At 40.2% G+C, this 18,911-nt stretch overlaps 1 protein-coding gene across 4 annotated transcripts in view; it reads right to left on the minus strand.

Annotated features, from left to right (window-relative positions):
• Nucleotides 1–723: 723 nt before the first annotated feature.
• The window catches only part of AMPD3 (adenosine monophosphate deaminase 3), a 33,030-nt gene continuing 14,842 nt past the window's right edge, over nt 724–18,911 (minus strand). For 2 of the 4 annotated variants that reach the window (XM_077179814.1, XM_054635830.2), the window contains exons 7-15: nt 14,262–14,456; nt 13,881–14,012; nt 12,821–12,984; nt 11,534–11,660; nt 10,580–10,743; nt 8,448–8,568; nt 6,312–6,485; nt 5,109–5,219; nt 724–4,182 (exon numbers count right to left, since the gene is read on the minus strand). In XM_077179814.1, the coding sequence (XP_077035929.1) occupies nt 4,006–4,182; nt 5,109–5,219; nt 6,312–6,485; nt 8,448–8,568; nt 10,580–10,743; nt 11,534–11,660; nt 12,821–12,984; nt 13,881–14,012; nt 14,262–14,456 (1,365 nt within the window). In that variant the 3' untranslated portion in view covers nt 724–4,005. The other 2 variants (XR_013182706.1, XM_077179815.1) reach the window with 2 other exon arrangements.

Below are 18,911 nucleotides of genomic sequence, written 5' to 3' on the forward strand. Positions count from 1 at the left end.
CCCCTACATGCACGTTTCTCAGTTACAGATGAACCTGTACTCCTGTGCTTCACCGTGCTGCTCGTGTAAAGAACTAAAGTTTGTGTACAGAAAGGGATGATGTTCTAATCTTAATCTAAAAATTTTGACTCCCTTTCTTACTGAAGTGGTTTGTGTTATGCTTTTCCTCAAAAGTCATGGTGACTGTAGCAGGATATCTGTCTTGATACTATTTATTTAAATCTGTCACTTGTTGGCTTCTTAGTTGGGTTTTGTCAGATAAATCTGTTGTGTGTGCTCACAGAATCACAAAACCTTGAACTGCTCTGCCCTGAGGGTCAGGGCTGCTTTCCTGCTCCCAGGCTGGGTGCCTTGACTCTCAGCTCAATATCCACATGAGGCTCGAGGATCAGCAAGAGCTGCCCTGCCCTGGGGCCCAGCTTGGATGGGCACGGAAGCAGGGGGGGCACCAATGCAATTTCACTTTCAGAACTTTATGCCAGGTCTCAGTGGTTGTTTTGCATTAATACTGAATTGTTTTAAGCCAGATAAACCTTTAGCCTCTTCTCCTAAATAGTGCTCACTGTCTTCCCTATCTCCACTGTTTGGATTTTTGGTTTCAGTTTTCCTGCTTTATTTAGGTTTAGTCAATTTAATTGCAATGGTTTTAGTTCTCCTTAACTGTGGAGACTGGGAGGAGCTACATTTTTTTTGAGAGATATACACACAAAATCCATAACCATATTCTTTTACAATTAATTCATTAGTGTAATGTTTAATGCTTCCACAAGAGGCAAAAGACAAACATCATGTAACTCAGGCACAGAAAGAAAAAGCAGTTTTTACAGACACCTTTTCAGATTTGGATTTTAACTAGGCAAAGAGAACAGAAATGTTTAGCCACACATAAAGAACAATGATATGAGACAATAAGGTGGCTCTGGGCTGTGAAAAAAAAGTATTCTCCAGTAGCAGAGCAAATGCTTTAAGTTTGCTAAAGTAACAGAACAGAAAGAATTGTTCAGGTTGTAAACATCAAATAACCACAATTAACCATTTCAGGTTGAAAGTATAAAATGCTTTTGAACCAACAGATTTAAGGAAGCCTTGAATAATGTTTGAGCCTCTCTCCTAATGAAGCAAGTAAGTAGGATGTTCTTCCATCCTGCAGCACTACTTACTCAGTTGCCACCTGCAGTGATGTTCTTCCAGCCCCCGAGTCAAACCAACTGTGTTCTAACTGGGTTTGACCTCAGCACAGCTGGGGGGATCAGTCACTGCCCTGTCCTGCACTGGTGTCTGTGTGTACAGCAGTGACTTGTGCTTACATCTGTCTTTTCATTCCAGCCACAGCCTGAGCCCTCAAGGTTATTCTGAACAGCCTTACATTAGTACAAAAGTGCAACCTTAAAAGAACAAACCAAGGCAAAGCTTACGAACTGAACTTGGCAATCAGTAGTATTTGCCCAATTAAAGGATGACCAGGAGAAATGTAGTAGTGGAAGCTTGAAAGGATGTCTGTTTATATTTCCCAAATATAATGCTATAAGCCCGATTTCCCCTTAAAAGCAGCACACAAGAAAGCACAGAAAGCAAAATTTGTGGTCATGATCACTTATGTGTTACTGTGGTTATTGTCAGAATCACAGTTACTGTCCATTCACTGAATATGCAAATCCAGTTGTTTTTTTTTTCAATAACAGCTACAGACCTATTAGAACCTGAGGTAAGGAAAGCTGAAAAGGTATTAAATATATACACAAATTTGGTGTAATTTTAAGGAAACTAAAAAAACATATAGTGACAACAAAAGCAGCACTAATAGGTGAAACTACCCAAGTAAAGCAATGTTTATCTGATGGAAATACTTAAAATTGAAATTCTTCATACCAAGCATGTTGCTTATTTAGCCTGGATGCAGATATTTTTTCCAAATAATGTTATGTTGATAACAGTTTATTAGGAAGTTGTACTGTTTAAAAAACAAGACATTTGCATTTGATGCAGCTGAACAGCTTAAACCATTTTCTCAGACTTCATCCTAAACATATGACACCAATCCTGAGACTGCATTCTATGAGCTGCTAAAGTTCCCAACAGTGAGGCTGACAGGGGCTGCTGACAGAACTTGGGACAATTTTACTCTCATACAGCTGGACAGCATAGTGTGGTTTCACATGATTTTTAGGGGTACAAGGAATACAAAATGTGGCACATTGCAGACATGAGGCTGGGGCACTGAAGAGCAGAAGTCAAATTCCCACCACCTGTCTGCAGCCCTGGTTTTGGATGAAAAGCCTCTGCAATCACTGCAGCTCCCTCTGCATGACATTGGCTGTGATGGTAAGTGGATGGCCAGAGGTCTCCCTCTTGTGCCTTGGACTCCCTCAGAGCAGCCTTAATTCCAGGCTGCTTCCTGACATCTTTAGGTTTATCTCTCTCTTGGGGTGTTCATGCAAGGCTGCACAGCTATAGGAGGTGATAAGGAATTCATCCTTCCCCTACTTTAGTGCCATTTCCTTGCACAGGAGAGGGGCCTGGCCTAGGAAATACAAGTGGCACAAGACATCTGGCTGAGCACAACATGCAGGGTTCAAAGGCAGGTGAACCTTGATGGGCCAGTATCAGTTACTGGATTTTATGCATTAATGCTGAATGCCTGTTTGAAGAAGCCCAGTGTCCCTGTGCAGGATATTAGACAGCCAGGGGTCTAACCCTGGGCTCAGATCCTGCCTCAGGGACTGCAGGCCTTTGAACTGAGTTGCTCCACTGGACCCACAGGCATGCACACCCTCTGCTTCCCCAGCCTCGAGTCTTTTTTGGTGTGAAACTGTGTGCAGCTTCTACAATACATAGCTGCCATCATGTTATCACCTTTAATCCTTTCTGAAGTACTGTGTCATAAAGATGATGAAACCAAAAAAAGACTGAAAGTGATAAATACTCCAGTAGCTGTATTTTACTAACCACTTCCTCATAAACAGATAGTTTAACATAACATACCATGATTTGAAATGACAGATTTCAAGTGGGCTGGCTTCTGTATAAATAGACAGCTTGACTTCCCATTCAGCTGTAGTTGACTAAAATACAGACTAAAACAAATGTGTAAAAATATGTCAGAAGTAGGACCAGAACCAGGTCTGGCATTTCTACCACTGATTCATAAGAACACTTCCCTTTTTCAAGTAAAAAATTTCTCTTTACATGCAACCAGAATTATCTGCATAAATTTCTAAGTAATTTGAATGGGCATATCCACATATTCCCATTACAAAGCAATAAAAAAGTCTTCTCAACTTTCAAGGCAAAATTTTCTTGATGTAATTGGATTCATTACAATCTATAATAGTGATTTGACACGATGTTTTCCATTTGCTAGATTAAAAAGCATTCATCTGCTGTTCTTCACTGACATTATACATAACAGCAATTAATTAGTCATTGAACAAGATTACCTGATGTTGCTTTTTCTTGTTTTACAATGTAACTGCTGAAACATTGAATTAAAAACTGTATCAGAACACCTTCCAGAATGAAAGGGCAGCCTCAAAATTCTGCACCCCATAAAAACTGCTAATTAAAAAAAAGGTTAAACTTAAAAGTGTTAAAAGCCATGACTGGTATTGAGACTTGCAGAACCAACTCAGGTGGGTGCGTGCTGTCAGCATCTGTGGGATCCTCAGGTGCACAGCACAGCTGCTCTACAGATATTTCTTTCTGGTTTCCCAGGCTACACAGCAGGGCACAGTTAAGACAGTATGAAACAAATAGTACATGATTCTGAGTTTGCATTTAATATTTACAGCAATCTTAAAAAGCCTAATGTTCGTAGAAACCGAAATCTTTGCAACAAGAATAACGCGGTAACAGGTGGTGGCAAACGCTGTTTACCTTCCACAGATACTCCCTTTGTCTCTGTACTGTTCAGTTATGTCTCTGTAGCATCAAAGACAGGTGATTTGAGGTTAATTAGCATCTTATCCTGCTTAAGAGGAACATATTCTGCTTTCTCTGGGTTTGTAACTACTTGGACAGACTAGAGATATCTTCTGTTCTCATGGCATCAGCCAGGAAGCTGAGTTCATTGCACAGAGTCTCGTACCTGAAGGCCATCCGGATCTGGGCGACATTTGTCTTTCGAATGTCATTTCCCTCAGGCCCTTCCTTGCAATAATTCACCCCTAAGAATTTCTGCTTTTCCTGTGAACGGGATTAAAAGTCAAAAGGAAGAAGTCAGTTCAACTGCTTTGACTTATTGCAGAAATAAGTGTTAGCTGAATGAGTCCAGCACAAGTGAAAAGAGCAGTTTCAACCAGCTGGCCGTTGAACTCTTCCTCAGAGTCTTAACCAGTTTAGGAGATTTTAAGGCCAAAGTTTATCCATATAATCACTGAGAAGTACACTCAGTCTGGCTTGCTAAAACCCTCTGTGTTAGTGTTCAGCCTTCACTGCCACATCTTGCATGTGAGAGGTTGAAAAGAGGCTTAGGTCTCTTCTGTTGGTTAAATGTCACACAAGAGGAAAATGAGTAGTTGTCAGCAGGAAATATTGGAAGCAACAGAATATACTCATGAAGCCCCTTCAAATACCAGTTCCTTCAGAGAAATGTTCAAAAGTGACACAGAAGAAAAAATGCTCTAAAGTCCTAGAGAAAGCCTTGGCTGTATGGAATTTTAAAGCCAAAAGGGAATTTAATCTAATCTGACTGCCTATCTAAACCAGAATATTTTCTGTAGTACTCCCTTTTAAGTAAAAAACCATGTCTTACTTATGACAGGCAGTTTGTTTTTACTTAATGCTAAGACATTATGCAGAAAATCACTGGCAGAAGGATATCACCCAAATAATTAAAAGTTTGTAACTGGAAGGAGAACTGAGGATAAACAGACATCTGGTCTCTACGTATTTTAAGAATTCCAAAACAAAGCTAATGGGGAAAAGTAATATTAATACTTTACTTGTAATGTAAGACTGCATAGCAGATAGTTTGTGACTATTTATGGAAAAGAGGACAGAAATGAGCCCAAATACATCACTCAGCACCTGCTATTCAGTGCTCAGACTATTGACTTCTGGGCTCCTGCTTGCCTTAATATTCACAGGAGAGGTTTTCCAGCCATACTTACCTTATCTGACAATCCACTCTGTAGAACGCTGTTTCTTGCTATTTCACACAAGTCACACGTGCTTAGTTTCCACACCTGAGCTGCAATAGCATATTCTTCCATGAGAGCTTCCTGCAGCACCAAAATACATTTGAGATTAAATTATATGTAAATAAGATATAAATGGGGATACGTACTCATTACTAGTAGTAAGGATTTTATACATGCTCTTTAGACAGCTCTGAAAAGTTACAAGTTTGAAACTTTAAAATCACAACTACTATGAAAAGAATTGTTCATTTCAAATTTCCCAAGGACTACTGGTTAATAATTAACAGCCACTGGGTATCTAGTTAGCTTAGTCTAAGAAATTGCAGCCTGCAGTCCAGATCCTTGGAGGCATTTCTTAGGCAATTCCAAAGGAGCCCCCAGGGTACACAAACCCCCTGGAGCACCCAGTGGTAAAGCCTGAGTGATTTTGCACATGGACAGGTAGCAGGGCAATTTCTCGCTCCGGCCCTGCCCCTCGGGGCGGGCGGGTGTGGCCCCGGCGGGCTGGCCCTGCCCAGGGCCGTGCAGGCTCCGTGTGACTGCAGCCGTGTCCCGGCCAGCAGCAGCTCCGTGTCCCGGGCCGGCAGCCAGCCCCGGCCAAGGCTAGCGGGGCTCGGCTTGTCCTGGGACACGGAGCTGAGCGACGGACACGGCCGGGCCCCTCTGGGCACAGCATGGCTCAAATCGGTGCCAGCCACAAACCAGGGCATCGCAGCCAGTGACCAGGCACTCCTGTCCTGCCAGGCCACCCACGGGCAGGAATCTGTTCCAGCTCACTGAGCAAGCAGCTCTTAGGTCATCTTGAGATTCCACATCGTGTTTTTGTAATGTACTTCCCCAGACTTATTAGAGTAAGGAAACTGGACTTTCCTGGCACTCTAGAGGATTGTTTATGAAGGCTCAAACCTCCCTTCAGCCTCATCCTTCATTTTATACTTCAACAGCCAACACTGGAGAGGCAAGAGTACAAAAGAAACATAATTAGGAAATCAGACATTTCCTTCTGAAGCCTAACAGTGAGTAGTAGACAGAGAATGAGGAGGGAGAATGAATGAAGTGACTGAAAGACATGACACTATGTCCTAAGCAATGAAATAAAACAGCTTTCAGGTCGTTCTGGACCCTTGTGGTGCTGTTGCCAAATTCAAAGCTGGTGCTTTTCACAATTCCTACCTTTGTGTAATGAAACTGCATAGGATCATCTGTGGAGAGGGAGACGTGCAGGCCCTTATGGAGAAATTCCCGTAGCGGATTTTTGGAGTACTCCAGGAATAGGCTGTTGTTACTAAGTGGGGACATAGCAATGGGTATTTGTGCAAGATAATACAGATACTGGAGGACAGGACTCTGAAAAACAAAACACAGTCAGCATTTAATAGTACTATGGGATAATGAAAAAGAGAAGGATTTCCCTTGGATAAAATGCAAACAGCAATACAGGGGGAAGACTTAAGATCAAAAAAATTAGGTTGACCATGATTTCTCCAGGAAATATTTAAAAGTCTGAATTTTATATCTTACTGATCTTTATAAAAATAATTTATGTTCTTAAATATAGTCTGTTTATAAATACAATTACTAATATTACTGTAGATTAGTAAGTATATATATGACCATTATGGACATTGCATTTGATATCAGTTGCATACCTTCCCCCAAAACCTGAAAGTCACAGAAGATAAATGGGGAAGAACTGCTAAGCAATTTTTTACTTCCAAAGCTCCAGTCCAATAGATAAATTTTAGGAGCAAAAGAAGTTTTAAGTTACGAGAAGTCATGTGTTGCTGTTGTACATAATATAAATAATCTGTGATCACGTCATCTTTATAACTGTTTTGCCTTAGCCAACCTGTGAACCTCACAAGTGCCTTTATTAATGTTACTATTATTAGTACCTGCTATGCCATCTTATCACACCAGGGCATGCAAGACAGAGGGAAGAGGAGAATGCTTTGGTCACACACTGCTTTAGTGCTATTCTGTCTGGGTCTAATTTTATGAATTATTATTCTTGAGCATAGTATCAGACATGATTTTAGGTATATTTTTTCTTTGTTCTTGGTTATGTTGAAGAATACAGAGAATTTTCCAGCATTAACCAGAAAAAAAACTCACTTACAAGGGAACTCCTGAAAAATTACAGTAAACTCAGTACAAGTCTGCCACCCACTGACCAATTATTTTAATTATGAAACAGTGCCCTGAGGATGGGTTGAGTGATGGTTTTCATTAACTAATGTGCCAGGAATTACAGCATTTGTTCTGTCAGAAAACATTTGTTCTATCTAGAGTATTGTTGTGTCAAACAGCTATGATGAATTTCTTGATCAAAATAATCAAATCCTGAAAGAACTTCTGAAAGAACCCTGAAGTACAGAAATGCCAATCAGAGAAAATGACCTTTGTCGCCTTAGAGAAAAAATGAGAGCTTTCCTTAACTTCTTCTGGGACTAAACCAGGGAGCAGTAGCAAGTCTAAAGTTTTAAATTTTGTTCATTTAATTTTAACTCTGCTTGGAGTAACTAAAAATGGGTGCTGCCAAGTCTTTGACATATCTGAACAGTTGATCCTTCCCTGTGAAGACAAAGCTGTCTTTTTGTAGCTTAAGAACAGGAAGTTCAGTTGAGCTTATTTATTTCATTAAATCATGAAATAGTTTGGTTTGTAAGGAAGTCCAGATGAGCTTATTTATTTCACTGAATCTTGAAATTGTTTGGTTTGTAAAGGACCTTAGAGATCACCTGGTTCCAACCCTCAGCAATGGGAAGAGACACCTCCCACTAGACCAGGTGGCTCAAAGCCTCACCCAACCTGGTTTTGAACACTTCCAGGGATGGGGCATCCACAGCTTCTGGGCAACCTGTGCCAGGGCCTCATCATCCTCACAGTAAAGAATTTCTTCCTAATATCTCATCTAAACCTACTCTCTTTCAACTCCCCCTTGTCCTGTCACTACCTGCCCTTGCAAAAAATCCCTCTCCAGCTCTCTTGTAACCCCCATTTAGCTACTGGAAGGTCTCCCTGGAGCCTTCACTTTTCCAGGCTGCACAACCCCAATGCTCTCAGCCTTTCCTCACAGGAAAGGTGCTCCAGCCCTCTGAACATCTTCATGGCCTCCTCTGGACTCCCTCCAGCAGGTCCACGTGTTCTGGTGTTGGGGGGGGGGGTCTGGGTGGAGTTTCTGACCAAACTGAAGAGTTACTTGTGCCTTGCTAAGAAAGTGAACTAATGAAAAATGTCCATTTGGTGCCCTCTGTTTGAACCAGTGATGGATGTCTGAGCACACAGTGATTAGTTTAGGAGCAATACCTTCTTCAGGAGCAATCCATGAGAGATGTTGTCTGCTGTCAGAAAGGCAGAAACAAGGTGTGTGATAGACCCAGCTTCTCCACAGTGAGGTCGAAACAGGAAGGTGCACATGCCTCTTTCCCTGAAGAGATTAAAAGCAAGTTTCACTTAAAAGGAAGCACTGTTCTTTATCTATTTGGTATATAACTACCAGTAATATGTAGATTTAAAAAGAAGAAAATTAGGTTACATATTCTCGTACAGTTTGATGTGACATCTACCCAGGCCTACCTGTGGTGGGCTGCTCAAAAGGGCAGGTCCCTCTACCCAAGCTCCTTCTACTACCAGACATATTTGTGTCTTCTTGCCTTCCCCAATTACATCTCATTTAGCAACTGTCTACCCACTGTACACAGTAGCTGAACAGCTACTGAATGGATTTCAGTGGAGTGAACTGACAGATGGAAAATTCAGTAAACCCATGCAACCTGTGGCTGCAGAATTCCTGGTTCAAAATGAGGGAAGAAGGGGAAGCACATTGCTAAGAGATAGCTAACAGTATATAGTGTGATCAGAGCCTGCCATCTCACCAGGTTTAGTGTAGCTTTCAGAAACAGAGGTGATCTAGGAGTGTTAGTTATTACACCAGACATCCACTGTAATTTCTAGAATTACTGAATTATCACCTGCATTGAAAGTGATGCTGGGTTTGAGGTTATAATGGACCCTGTTACTCAGTGCAGACAAATGTCCCACAAGTATTTGGAGATGTTCAAAACACAATTTCAACAAGGAGTGTTAGAATATAAGGCAATTCTAGGGTGGAAGTTAGTAACATTGCTCCTGATGTGAGGATGTAATCCATCCTTGCTGATATTACCAAAGATATAGAACAGTCTTGTCAGGCTGTGTTGACTCAAGCACTTAGATTAACAGGATGAACAGTTAGTGGCTCATTGGTGAGTTCTGTCAGTATCTCAGCTGTAAGGAGTATTTAATGATTATCTGGGGGCATTTTAATACAGTAAGTCAAAATAATCTTGAGGTAAAAAAGAAATGCATTAGTTCTGGCAGAATCTCTCTTTGGAACAGAAAAAGCATGTAGACAACAGAGAATGGAAAGGAAGTCAGGAGAAAGGGATGACTTTCCTGCAGCTACCTGATGTGTGTCCTTTCCATTATAGAATTAAAACAGCTACACCTGATTGTTGCACATATGAGGTAATTTGAGGTGGGTGTTTGCATTATGAGTTTTGATCAAATAGGATGATTAAAAAATGCTTGAAGTAGCAGTGGGAGAGAAGAAATAACATTTTGAATGCTAACTTGGATAAAACTGTAAAATGACAAATCTGTGCACCTTCTATAAGAAAATCCAAAATGTTTTCTAAATAACTAAAATAATCTAAATAACAAAATTAGGTCAACCAAATCCTTTCAGGGTAAGTGATGACACTCTCACACTAGTGGATAACCTCACTGCCTTGGCTGGAGCTGTGCAGGTCAATGAGTCAGCTGCAAATATAGCAATATAACCTCACATTGAATTTCAGGCTTTCCTGAGCCTGATGCCAAAATCTGCTCTGACAGGCTGATGTCACGTAACTCCCTGCATTACTTGCCCAGACATTGGTCTCAAAAGTATTAAACTGAGTTGAGTCAAGAAGCCTGCTAAAGGAAGTTAGCTGGATGTGCAGTTTGTAATTGTGTCCTACTTGGTCTGTCTCTGAATGCAGCAGCCCCTAAGCCAGTGTGCCACAATATTACTTTGTGTCTCTTAAATTACCAGGAGATAGCCAGGCACCAAGAGGCAGGTGCATTGTATTTGGGAATCTGCTGCAAAGCCAAGCAAAGGACAGTGAGTGGGTTTTGTGGGGTTTCTTTTGTTTCGTTTGGTATATGCAGCTTTAGGGAGTTAAAAACCCCAAAACACACAAATATCAAACCAAGATATTTATCTGATGCCTCTACACCTTCTGAATTCTTTGTTTGAATTAATTCTATCATTAGTATTTTCAAAATATCTCAAGTACTCAACTCTAAGTGATTCAAAATAACCCTTGCTTCAGAAGATCTGTAATCCAGACACTGAAATTCTGAGAGAAAGATACTGATTTTCTGGGAGCTTGTAAAATACAAAAATGTCTACTTACCTTCTAAGGTTGTTTAGCAACATGATGTTGACATACATATAATACAAATAATAGCTATATGGGGGATTCTTCTCACTGGTCCAGAGGTCAGGGTTAAGGCTCTTGTCAGAGAACATATGGCCACTGTGTTTGGATTCATCATCAACACTGTCAAAGCCAGTTACCTGGTGGGAGAAGGAATTCACAGAAATAAGGGGCTTCAAGAAGCAAACTTCAGTGCCACTTACTCTTGCTTCAGGACTTGTTTGAACAAGCATCCGGTTCCTCCTCCTTCATTTCCATCCTTATCCTAGCAGTCCTGCTGCTCTGCATCCTACCATACCATGCAGACAGCAGGAATAACATGTTTTGTCAAAGTTTTACCCATTTTTTTTCTCCTGAGACAAACAGGAAGCCCGGGTGCACAAAAGCCTTCAGGCTTCTGTGGGGGTTTACAGAGCTGCAAAACTCCCTAAGATCCAGACTAGAATCCTTTGAACTCATCTGCTGTCTTTGATAAGCAGCTGAAAGCAAGAGGTTCCCAGCAAAGCTCAGAGCTGTGATCTGAAGCACACTCAGAAATGTCTGTGTTAACCTTGTCCCAGCAGCTGCATCCCACTTCTCTCCTGAGATCCATCACAGTCTACACAAAGCTTCCTTCCAGCTGCCTCCTTCTTGGAGACCAGTTCAGAAACAGCTCAAAGTGCCCATCCTGGATGATGATGCACAAGAGCATGTAAACATCTTTGGTCATGAATGAAAGAACAAATAAATAGCTGCTGAGCTGTTTCTGAGGAAATAAACAGGTTATCTGACAATAGGACCTCACACAGACTTGTACTAAATTATGTGTCAGGGCTTTGCATCAATAATAACACAAGCAATCTGTGGAGAAGGAAACTTTTAGTGTATGGGAACAGAAAAAGAGCAGTAGAGGATCCATTTCATATGAGAAGAAAACCCAAACGTACTTACATATTTGAGGAATAGGTGCAATTCTTTGTGATCTTTGGGATTGATTGTTGCTTCAAATAAAGGTACAAAGATGTTCTCCAACATCTTCCCAAAACTAGGCAGAATATTTTTGGACCTAAATATGTCACTGAAGGAGAAAAAATAGACACATTCTTTAATAAGCTTGTATTGTCCTTCACTTTTGTATTTTCTGTTATTTGTGTACATTCCAGAGCTTCAGTTCCACCAGGATTCAGAAATTCAAAGTTTATGTTAGGGCAGATTGTCTCTGTGCTCTGTTTCCTGCACTGCCTGGCACTCTGCTTCATCCAGGCTCTACTGAAGCTCTCAAGTGCTCCAAAAATAGAGACAGCATGCAGGGGCAGATGCTGCCTTAGAGCAGTGACCCTGTCCTTCACAGACATCCAGTTACTACCAGGGGAGATAACGAGCTACCTCTCGTGGAGGATTCTGTTTCCTAAAGCTGTAACTACTCCAAATGAAAGCAGAATGCTGTGCTCTAGTGAGCCTTTCAGATAAAAGGGATAGTACTTCCATGTGCCACTAGGTGCGTGACTTATTCCAAGTGCCGACTGTGCCATGCATGCCAGAAATTGCTATGTAAGAAAAATTGAAGGAGAAAAACTTTCTCCCCAGTGAAAAGCATGCTCTGGGGGATATATGTGACTGTGACAGCTCCTTCTCTACTCATACCCCAACTGTGACATTTCAAAACAAGAAGCTCAGCTATTAAGTCTGACAAAATTATCAGGGGAGACTGTATTACAACACACATTATTGGAAACAAAGAAATAAAGTCCCAAAGGAAGCTTAAAAACTGAAAAGATCTGACAAGGATTTAAGTTTGGAAATCATCAGTCTGGGTTGTTTCCAAGTTCACTGTCATTTAGTCACTAAACTTGATGATAACAATTTGACAGGGCATTTTCTACTCCTTCATGGAATTCAAGAGTTGATTTATTCTTATTACTAAATTGTATTTTAATTGGCCTTTGAATGCAGCTTGATTTCACCCAGTTGTAATTTTTGGTTTCAATGTCTTCAGACCTACAAATAATTCACAGTAGTTTTGAAATGCTTCATAAAGAGTAGATTCAATCCCCATCTCCTGTCTTCCACCCCCAGACTGTCAGGAAAACTGCACCAATGGTCAAAAATAAATCTCCCAAGCTATTGCTTATAAATAGAACTACAGGACAGCTAATAAGCCATCTAAATATTATCAGAAATTAAGTCAGTGGTATGATTTCAAACTATTAAGATTACCAAGAGCTCCTGATTACTTACTAGATTCTGGGAACCTGAATTATCCAGCGCATATTAGGGGAATAAACTTTATGCTTAATGAACCATTTTGCCAAGTTCAGCCATTCATCTGGAGACCGTCCATAAATGGATAAGCGGGGTTCTGTGTACTGGTACTTACTTTCTTCTAGTTCACGGGCTACTTCCTAGTAAGTAATAAATATATTTGCTTTAATATGGACACTGAGATCATTTACAGTTAGAAATATATGTATCACTGCATTTTCCTCAGAGCAGACATAACTGTATTGGCATCCTTTAAAGATAAAGGGAATCTCTTGTCTTTCAATCTATTGTTTTATTTTAGGCATCTAAATACTCTACTGGCAAGCTAGCTCAAATATGATGTGAATATAACTTAACTGTACATATAACTGGGAATAACTCTAACACCTTCTTTTAAAGGACAATGTTCTTCTGCAGTCCTTACTAACACCTCTGTCAAACCTACTTTTAAGAGAGATAAATCAGAATTAGACTATTTAAACTAGAGCAATCATCTACATAAAATACACAGAACAATGGAGAATCTGACCCACAATCTATGGTAGCAAGCAGTTTTACAGCAATTTTTAGACAATACTTCTGTATATTCAAGAAGAGCTGACAACCTGCTACATCACAAAAATTACTAATTTTTTTTTTCTAATAAATTAATTTGAAGCCTCTTGCATGCATGTGCAGATGCAGATTTATGCAGAGGCACTTTCCTAGCTCCTCCTTCCCTAGCAACTACAGTAGCCAACTAAATCCTAACAAAATACCTAACCAGTGAATTGACCCTCAGCTTCTCTCCATTAGTTTAAAACTACCCACAACTCAGCTTTGAACTCATACACAGCTTATGTGTACGTTTCTACCTCATAAAACTGTTCAGAAAGCAACAGGAGCTGGCTTAGCAGAGGTCTTCCTCTGAGGAATTGCTGGAGCAAGCCCAATACTTGGAATCACTTAACCATAGTGTTAGGTCTGTATGCAATTATGACAAATCTATTACAAACCTTCATTTCTCTACAGCTGGAAAAGCTTGAAACTTATTTACCTTGACCATACGAGCAAAATATTCACCACCAATATAGTTCTCAGTCTTCAGATACAAGTCCCTCAGCTCACTGGCACCAACTGGATTGTACTTGGAATTGAATTTGTCAAATCGATGGAATGTTTGACGTCCCTGGAGGAGGAAAAGAACCTAAATAACCACAGTTTTAAGAACACACAATAGTTCATAAATCAAATTGCCCAGCATTAGAAAAGGCACAGAAAAGAAAAATTCTGTGATAACTTCTTTCTAACATGCACTGTAATGCGTGAAGTCAAATTCTGATTTAGTAAGTTATCATGCAAACATTCTAGTAACTAGAATTTTACACTTGGAAAACTTAGCTTTTTCCCATTTGTTTTGTCATTTCACTAGACTTACTGCATGGACATCTAAAGAGTCTACAGTGAGGTCATAGGGGTCCATGTGAAGGCTTTCGAAGACTTGCTTTAAAGTCATCTTCTTGCCTTTTTTCTCTGCAACAATCCTGTCGGGCTCCGTTTGATAGGTGTGCTTAATAAACCTCAGTAAGTGCTTCTGGTTCATGCAGGCAGCAGCATGGATATGAGTGTCAACCTGAAATCAAAAGGTTATTTATGCTTATCATCCATCTACATAGACTTAATTAGCAAAGTATCTATGTCACTGACAACAGTAAAGCCTTCTAAAATATTCCTTAAGCAACAAATGGTTTAGTGCCTAAGCAAATCAAAATGTTTCAGAACCCTGAGATTTTGATTTTGGTTGAATTAGTCAGTAAGGAGAACTGTAAGTAAAGTAGCCCTCAATTAGTAGTTTCCTATTTAAATAGGAACATTTTCAACAAGATACATTCTAAGTGCTGATCACTGACCCTGGGTTCAGATTAAACTTGATACTTCCTTAAAGGACACTCTGACCCCTTAGTATCCTTTTACTTCATTAATGAATCAACAATGCCTCTCTAGTTGTACACTGTGGTTATAACTATCCTCACTGACTGAAAGGACTTGGAATTCTCAGCTGTTTCCAAAAGCAGAATTCATTTTTTTCAATGATATTTCAACCATATAAAACATCTTAGGTCACTAGTACTGAAGAATATTAATCTGACATTTTCGTCACCATTTTTTCCAAGTTTAATTATAATAGAGCAACTCATAATGCTGACAGACTGTTCAGATCTTTTTTTCTTAGACATCTCTTCACACACTAAGGGAAGTGCAAATTCACAGAAGGGCTGAGAGTACTCCTTCAGGTTTTGTTGAAAAATAAGGTATTGACAAGAAACAAATGATTTCCACAGGTCTTCTTTACTTTTGCTCAGAAGCTTGCACTGCTCCCTGAGCAGCCTCTATTGGAACACAAACCAAAGAAACAACTCACAAGATCTGGGGGTTGGTTGTCATGTAAGTTTTCCCTGTGTAAGTCCTTAGTAACACTAAAAGAACTTCTCAAATAAACCAAATACTCTGATAAGCCATCGATAAGGAGCCACTATACCTAAACGTCTGAAAGGACTCTCATGCAGGATTCCTCTGTCCAGGAAACTGCAAACATGGACAGTAAAAAAGTGAGCCAAAAACATTCCCCTTTGTGCAGTGACTCTGCAGTTTCACATTCTGCCAACAGAACTAATCAACATCCTTATCTGCTTTTAAGGATCAGCAGGAAACACACCACAGAGCACATGAATAAGCCACCCTCCTGCAGTGTAAACCTGGGTTTATGCCACGACATCCAGGCCACAGGAATGCCACTGCTTCACTTGCCACCTGGAGTCATTTTATTTGCATGTTATATATACACAAGTTGTTGCAGCTTCACCCTATGAATGTCAGTAGCATAAATAAAGATCAGGCCATAAAACTGAATCCTAAACATTTAATTGTTAATCACTGTCTAATTCAAATATACCAGACACATTAAAGCTAAATGAAAAAGCAAGAAACATATTGCTGTCTCAAAGTACAGAAAAAAAAGTACATTATTAATGCACAGGAAACATTGATGTGTATAAACAGTAAACACACCTCCACACAATGTATTCTCACTCTCCTCAGAGTACCTGTATAGATATTTGAGTCCAAGTGCATTTTATACATGTGCTTACTCAGGTTAATAAACCTTCTCTGGGTTAGGCACTAATGTTGTTTACTGTAAACTCTTCCTGGAGCAGTGAAATACTACTAGGCTTGGTCAACTTATACAGTGAACAGCAGTTACCAGGCTTTAAATGCTAATGAAAAGCAAATCATAAACAGAGAATACAGGTGCAGGGACCCTGAAAAAGTGTAGTTTACTGAATTTCAGAATGCATTGGTTCCAGTAGTGGCTCAGCTACTGGAATTAATGAGTCTTGAAAAAAGTCAGAACAAACAAGACACAGCACTTCCTCCTTATGTAAATCAGCATGAATTCACTGCTGTTAGGAGGACAAGGATGGAAAGCAAGGAGGCTTTTTGTTTCTTTTGTTTGCTTGTGTGCAAAGATCACATTGCTTTTAAAATCCTGCTTCCTGTTGAGAAATAATTCTCTGGAGTGTGCCTTTGCTGTTCAGTGAGCTCCTGTGACATCTTCTCCAGTCCCCACAAACACATCACACACAGCCCTAGAGCTGAGCTAACCACAGTAGGTTTATTCTGAGAACAAAGATCTGCCTTTATATGTATACTTTTTTTTTTTTTTTACCTCTTCCTCCTCCTTCAACCTAAACATACATATCTGCCAAAAGTTGAGACCTTTCTGGAATCTCCTTCATGCTTTTTCCAGAGAATACTCACTACTTTAGCTACCTTCTTTTACTACCCAGTATAATTTGACCTTTAAGAAAGCAGCAACTTCAGTAATAAAAAGTCATAGAAGACTCAAGTCTAAAGTCATAAGCTTTTCTTCTCTATTGTATTTTTAGCATAAATGCAACTTTTTGGAAGGTTTTAAGGACTTGAGCTTTGAACTACCCTAGCACATAGTTAGTGTATGTGTATGCTCTTGGACATTTTTACCATGCAGGGTGCAATCCTACCTAAGTGAAGTATCTGAATACAGAATCCTTAGGCAGAGCTTAAGTGGGCTGATTTGGTTAGGTAGGTTATTGTCATTATCGTTGTTATTATTATGTGAAATGTTATAATGCTAAAATATTGTTACTAATTTTATTGCTATTTATTATGAAAGGCTTCTACTAAAACAATTTGAACAGACTGAATTCATACAAGGCTGACAAATACCCCCTTTGCCTCCTTCCTCCCCCCCAAAAAAGACAAAGCCACTCCCAGTTTGAGACGTTACTACTTTGTTCCTCATACAATACATAAAATAAGCTGATGCTTTTCTGGACCATGAGTAACACAGCCCCACTACAAGGTTTATTTGTTTCTATTTGCAAACATTCTCCTTCCATTTTCAAATTCATTTTAGTGCCATTCCAGCCCAGTTTCTCCTTAGTGGAAAAAACCCGGCTGCATTCTCTTAACCAGATTTCCTGTTGCACTGCTTATTGTCCCCTCCCCCAGCAGAAAACCTTTCTCTCAAGGTCACATTAATCTTCAATGGAAAGAAAAAGAGAATGACTGACAGAAGCCTGTCTTGGAACACAGTATTACACCTTCAGTGAATTCACCCTTGTAACAAATGGAAACAGTTGTTTACATGAAGGTTAAATTCTTGTAATTCCATCATTCAAGTGATGGTGGACATCAGTTTCCTTGCACTTAAAGGATGGTAGAATTCCCTTCACTCAGCAATTCTCCATGTAATGAAGCCAGGCTTTCTTTCTCTGCAGATTCCTACTGTGTACAACTTACAGCTTGAAGGAGTTCTCCTTGCCCTCCACATCTAACCAGCACCTGCCTCCCTCAGCCACTCTGCCTCCTCCCTTTTCTTCCTGCATTCCTTCTCTTTCCTTCCACTGTCACTCAGATCTCCACAAAAGCTCCATCTCAGATCTGTTTTATGGATGCTTATCTGTGCATATCACAGACAGTGCTGCACTGAATTGGGCATATGAGCTAGATTCAGAGTGATAAGTGATAAATACAGCAAAAACAAATGCCAAGGCCAGCCCTTTTAATAACCCTGAACTTCTCCAGGGCATGGATTAGCAGCATCCACAGCCTGTAAACTGCCACATTTTCTAAACACATACAATTTCATTTGTAAATATTTCTAACCCAACAGCTATGGGCTGCATGAACTGGACACTGAATCCTCTGCAGGCTTTACTTCAGTGCTGATTTGAAGGGAAATCATTCCTCATCCCACTGCTAAATTCCATGCTCGTCAATACATTCATACTCCATCAGCTTTTCTGACAGGATGCAAAGCTTTATACAGTGGGATTGATTTTCTCCTTGCAGTTCTTTAACGGGCATGAGAGGCAGAGGCACAAAATACTCTGTCCTTGGGTAGTGCAAGAATGCTCCTGGCAGCAGAAATAGTCCCTAGAGCTGTGCAGAGCTCCTTGGGAGCTTGTCTAATTCATATTTATGCCATGCAGAGCAACCCAGAAACCAGGAGAGATGAGAAGAGGATCCCTGCATATCCAGCTTCTTGTCTGGCTGCAGAATCCAACCCAAGTGTTTGTATTCACACAAATACAAAAATACACTGCTGTGAAGAGAAAATTTCTTGTTCTGTTCTTTTAATTACTAAAAGAAAGGAGAGAGGAAAAGCTTTCTCTACGGTCTCAACAGAATTTTTGCATTCTAATCATTGATGCCTTTACACCTGATCATATTTTGTGCTCACTTGCAAGACTGAGCATAGGGACAAGAATTTGTCTCAGCATCTCTGCAGGGCAGAAGGGGAGAAGCAGCACTCAGAGCTCTGAAAGCACAATAGCCAGCTTTGCTGCCAGCTAACAGTGGCAAGGCTCCATTCCATGTCATGCTGAAGGGACATTCCCTTTGGATCTGATGCTAACCCCTAAGTCTTTACATTCACTGTCATTTTGGTTTATATGATGAAACTATTTCATCACCTGAGTCAGTTAAGTAGCTACTGGGGGAAACAAAAGAAATGAAAAAAAGCAAACTGAATGAATCAAAGCTC

Source organism: Agelaius phoeniceus, chromosome 6, assembly GCF_051311805.1.
Source record: "Agelaius phoeniceus isolate bAgePho1 chromosome 6, bAgePho1.hap1, whole genome shotgun sequence".
Taxonomy (NCBI): Eukaryota; Metazoa; Chordata; class Aves; order Passeriformes; family Icteridae; genus Agelaius; species Agelaius phoeniceus.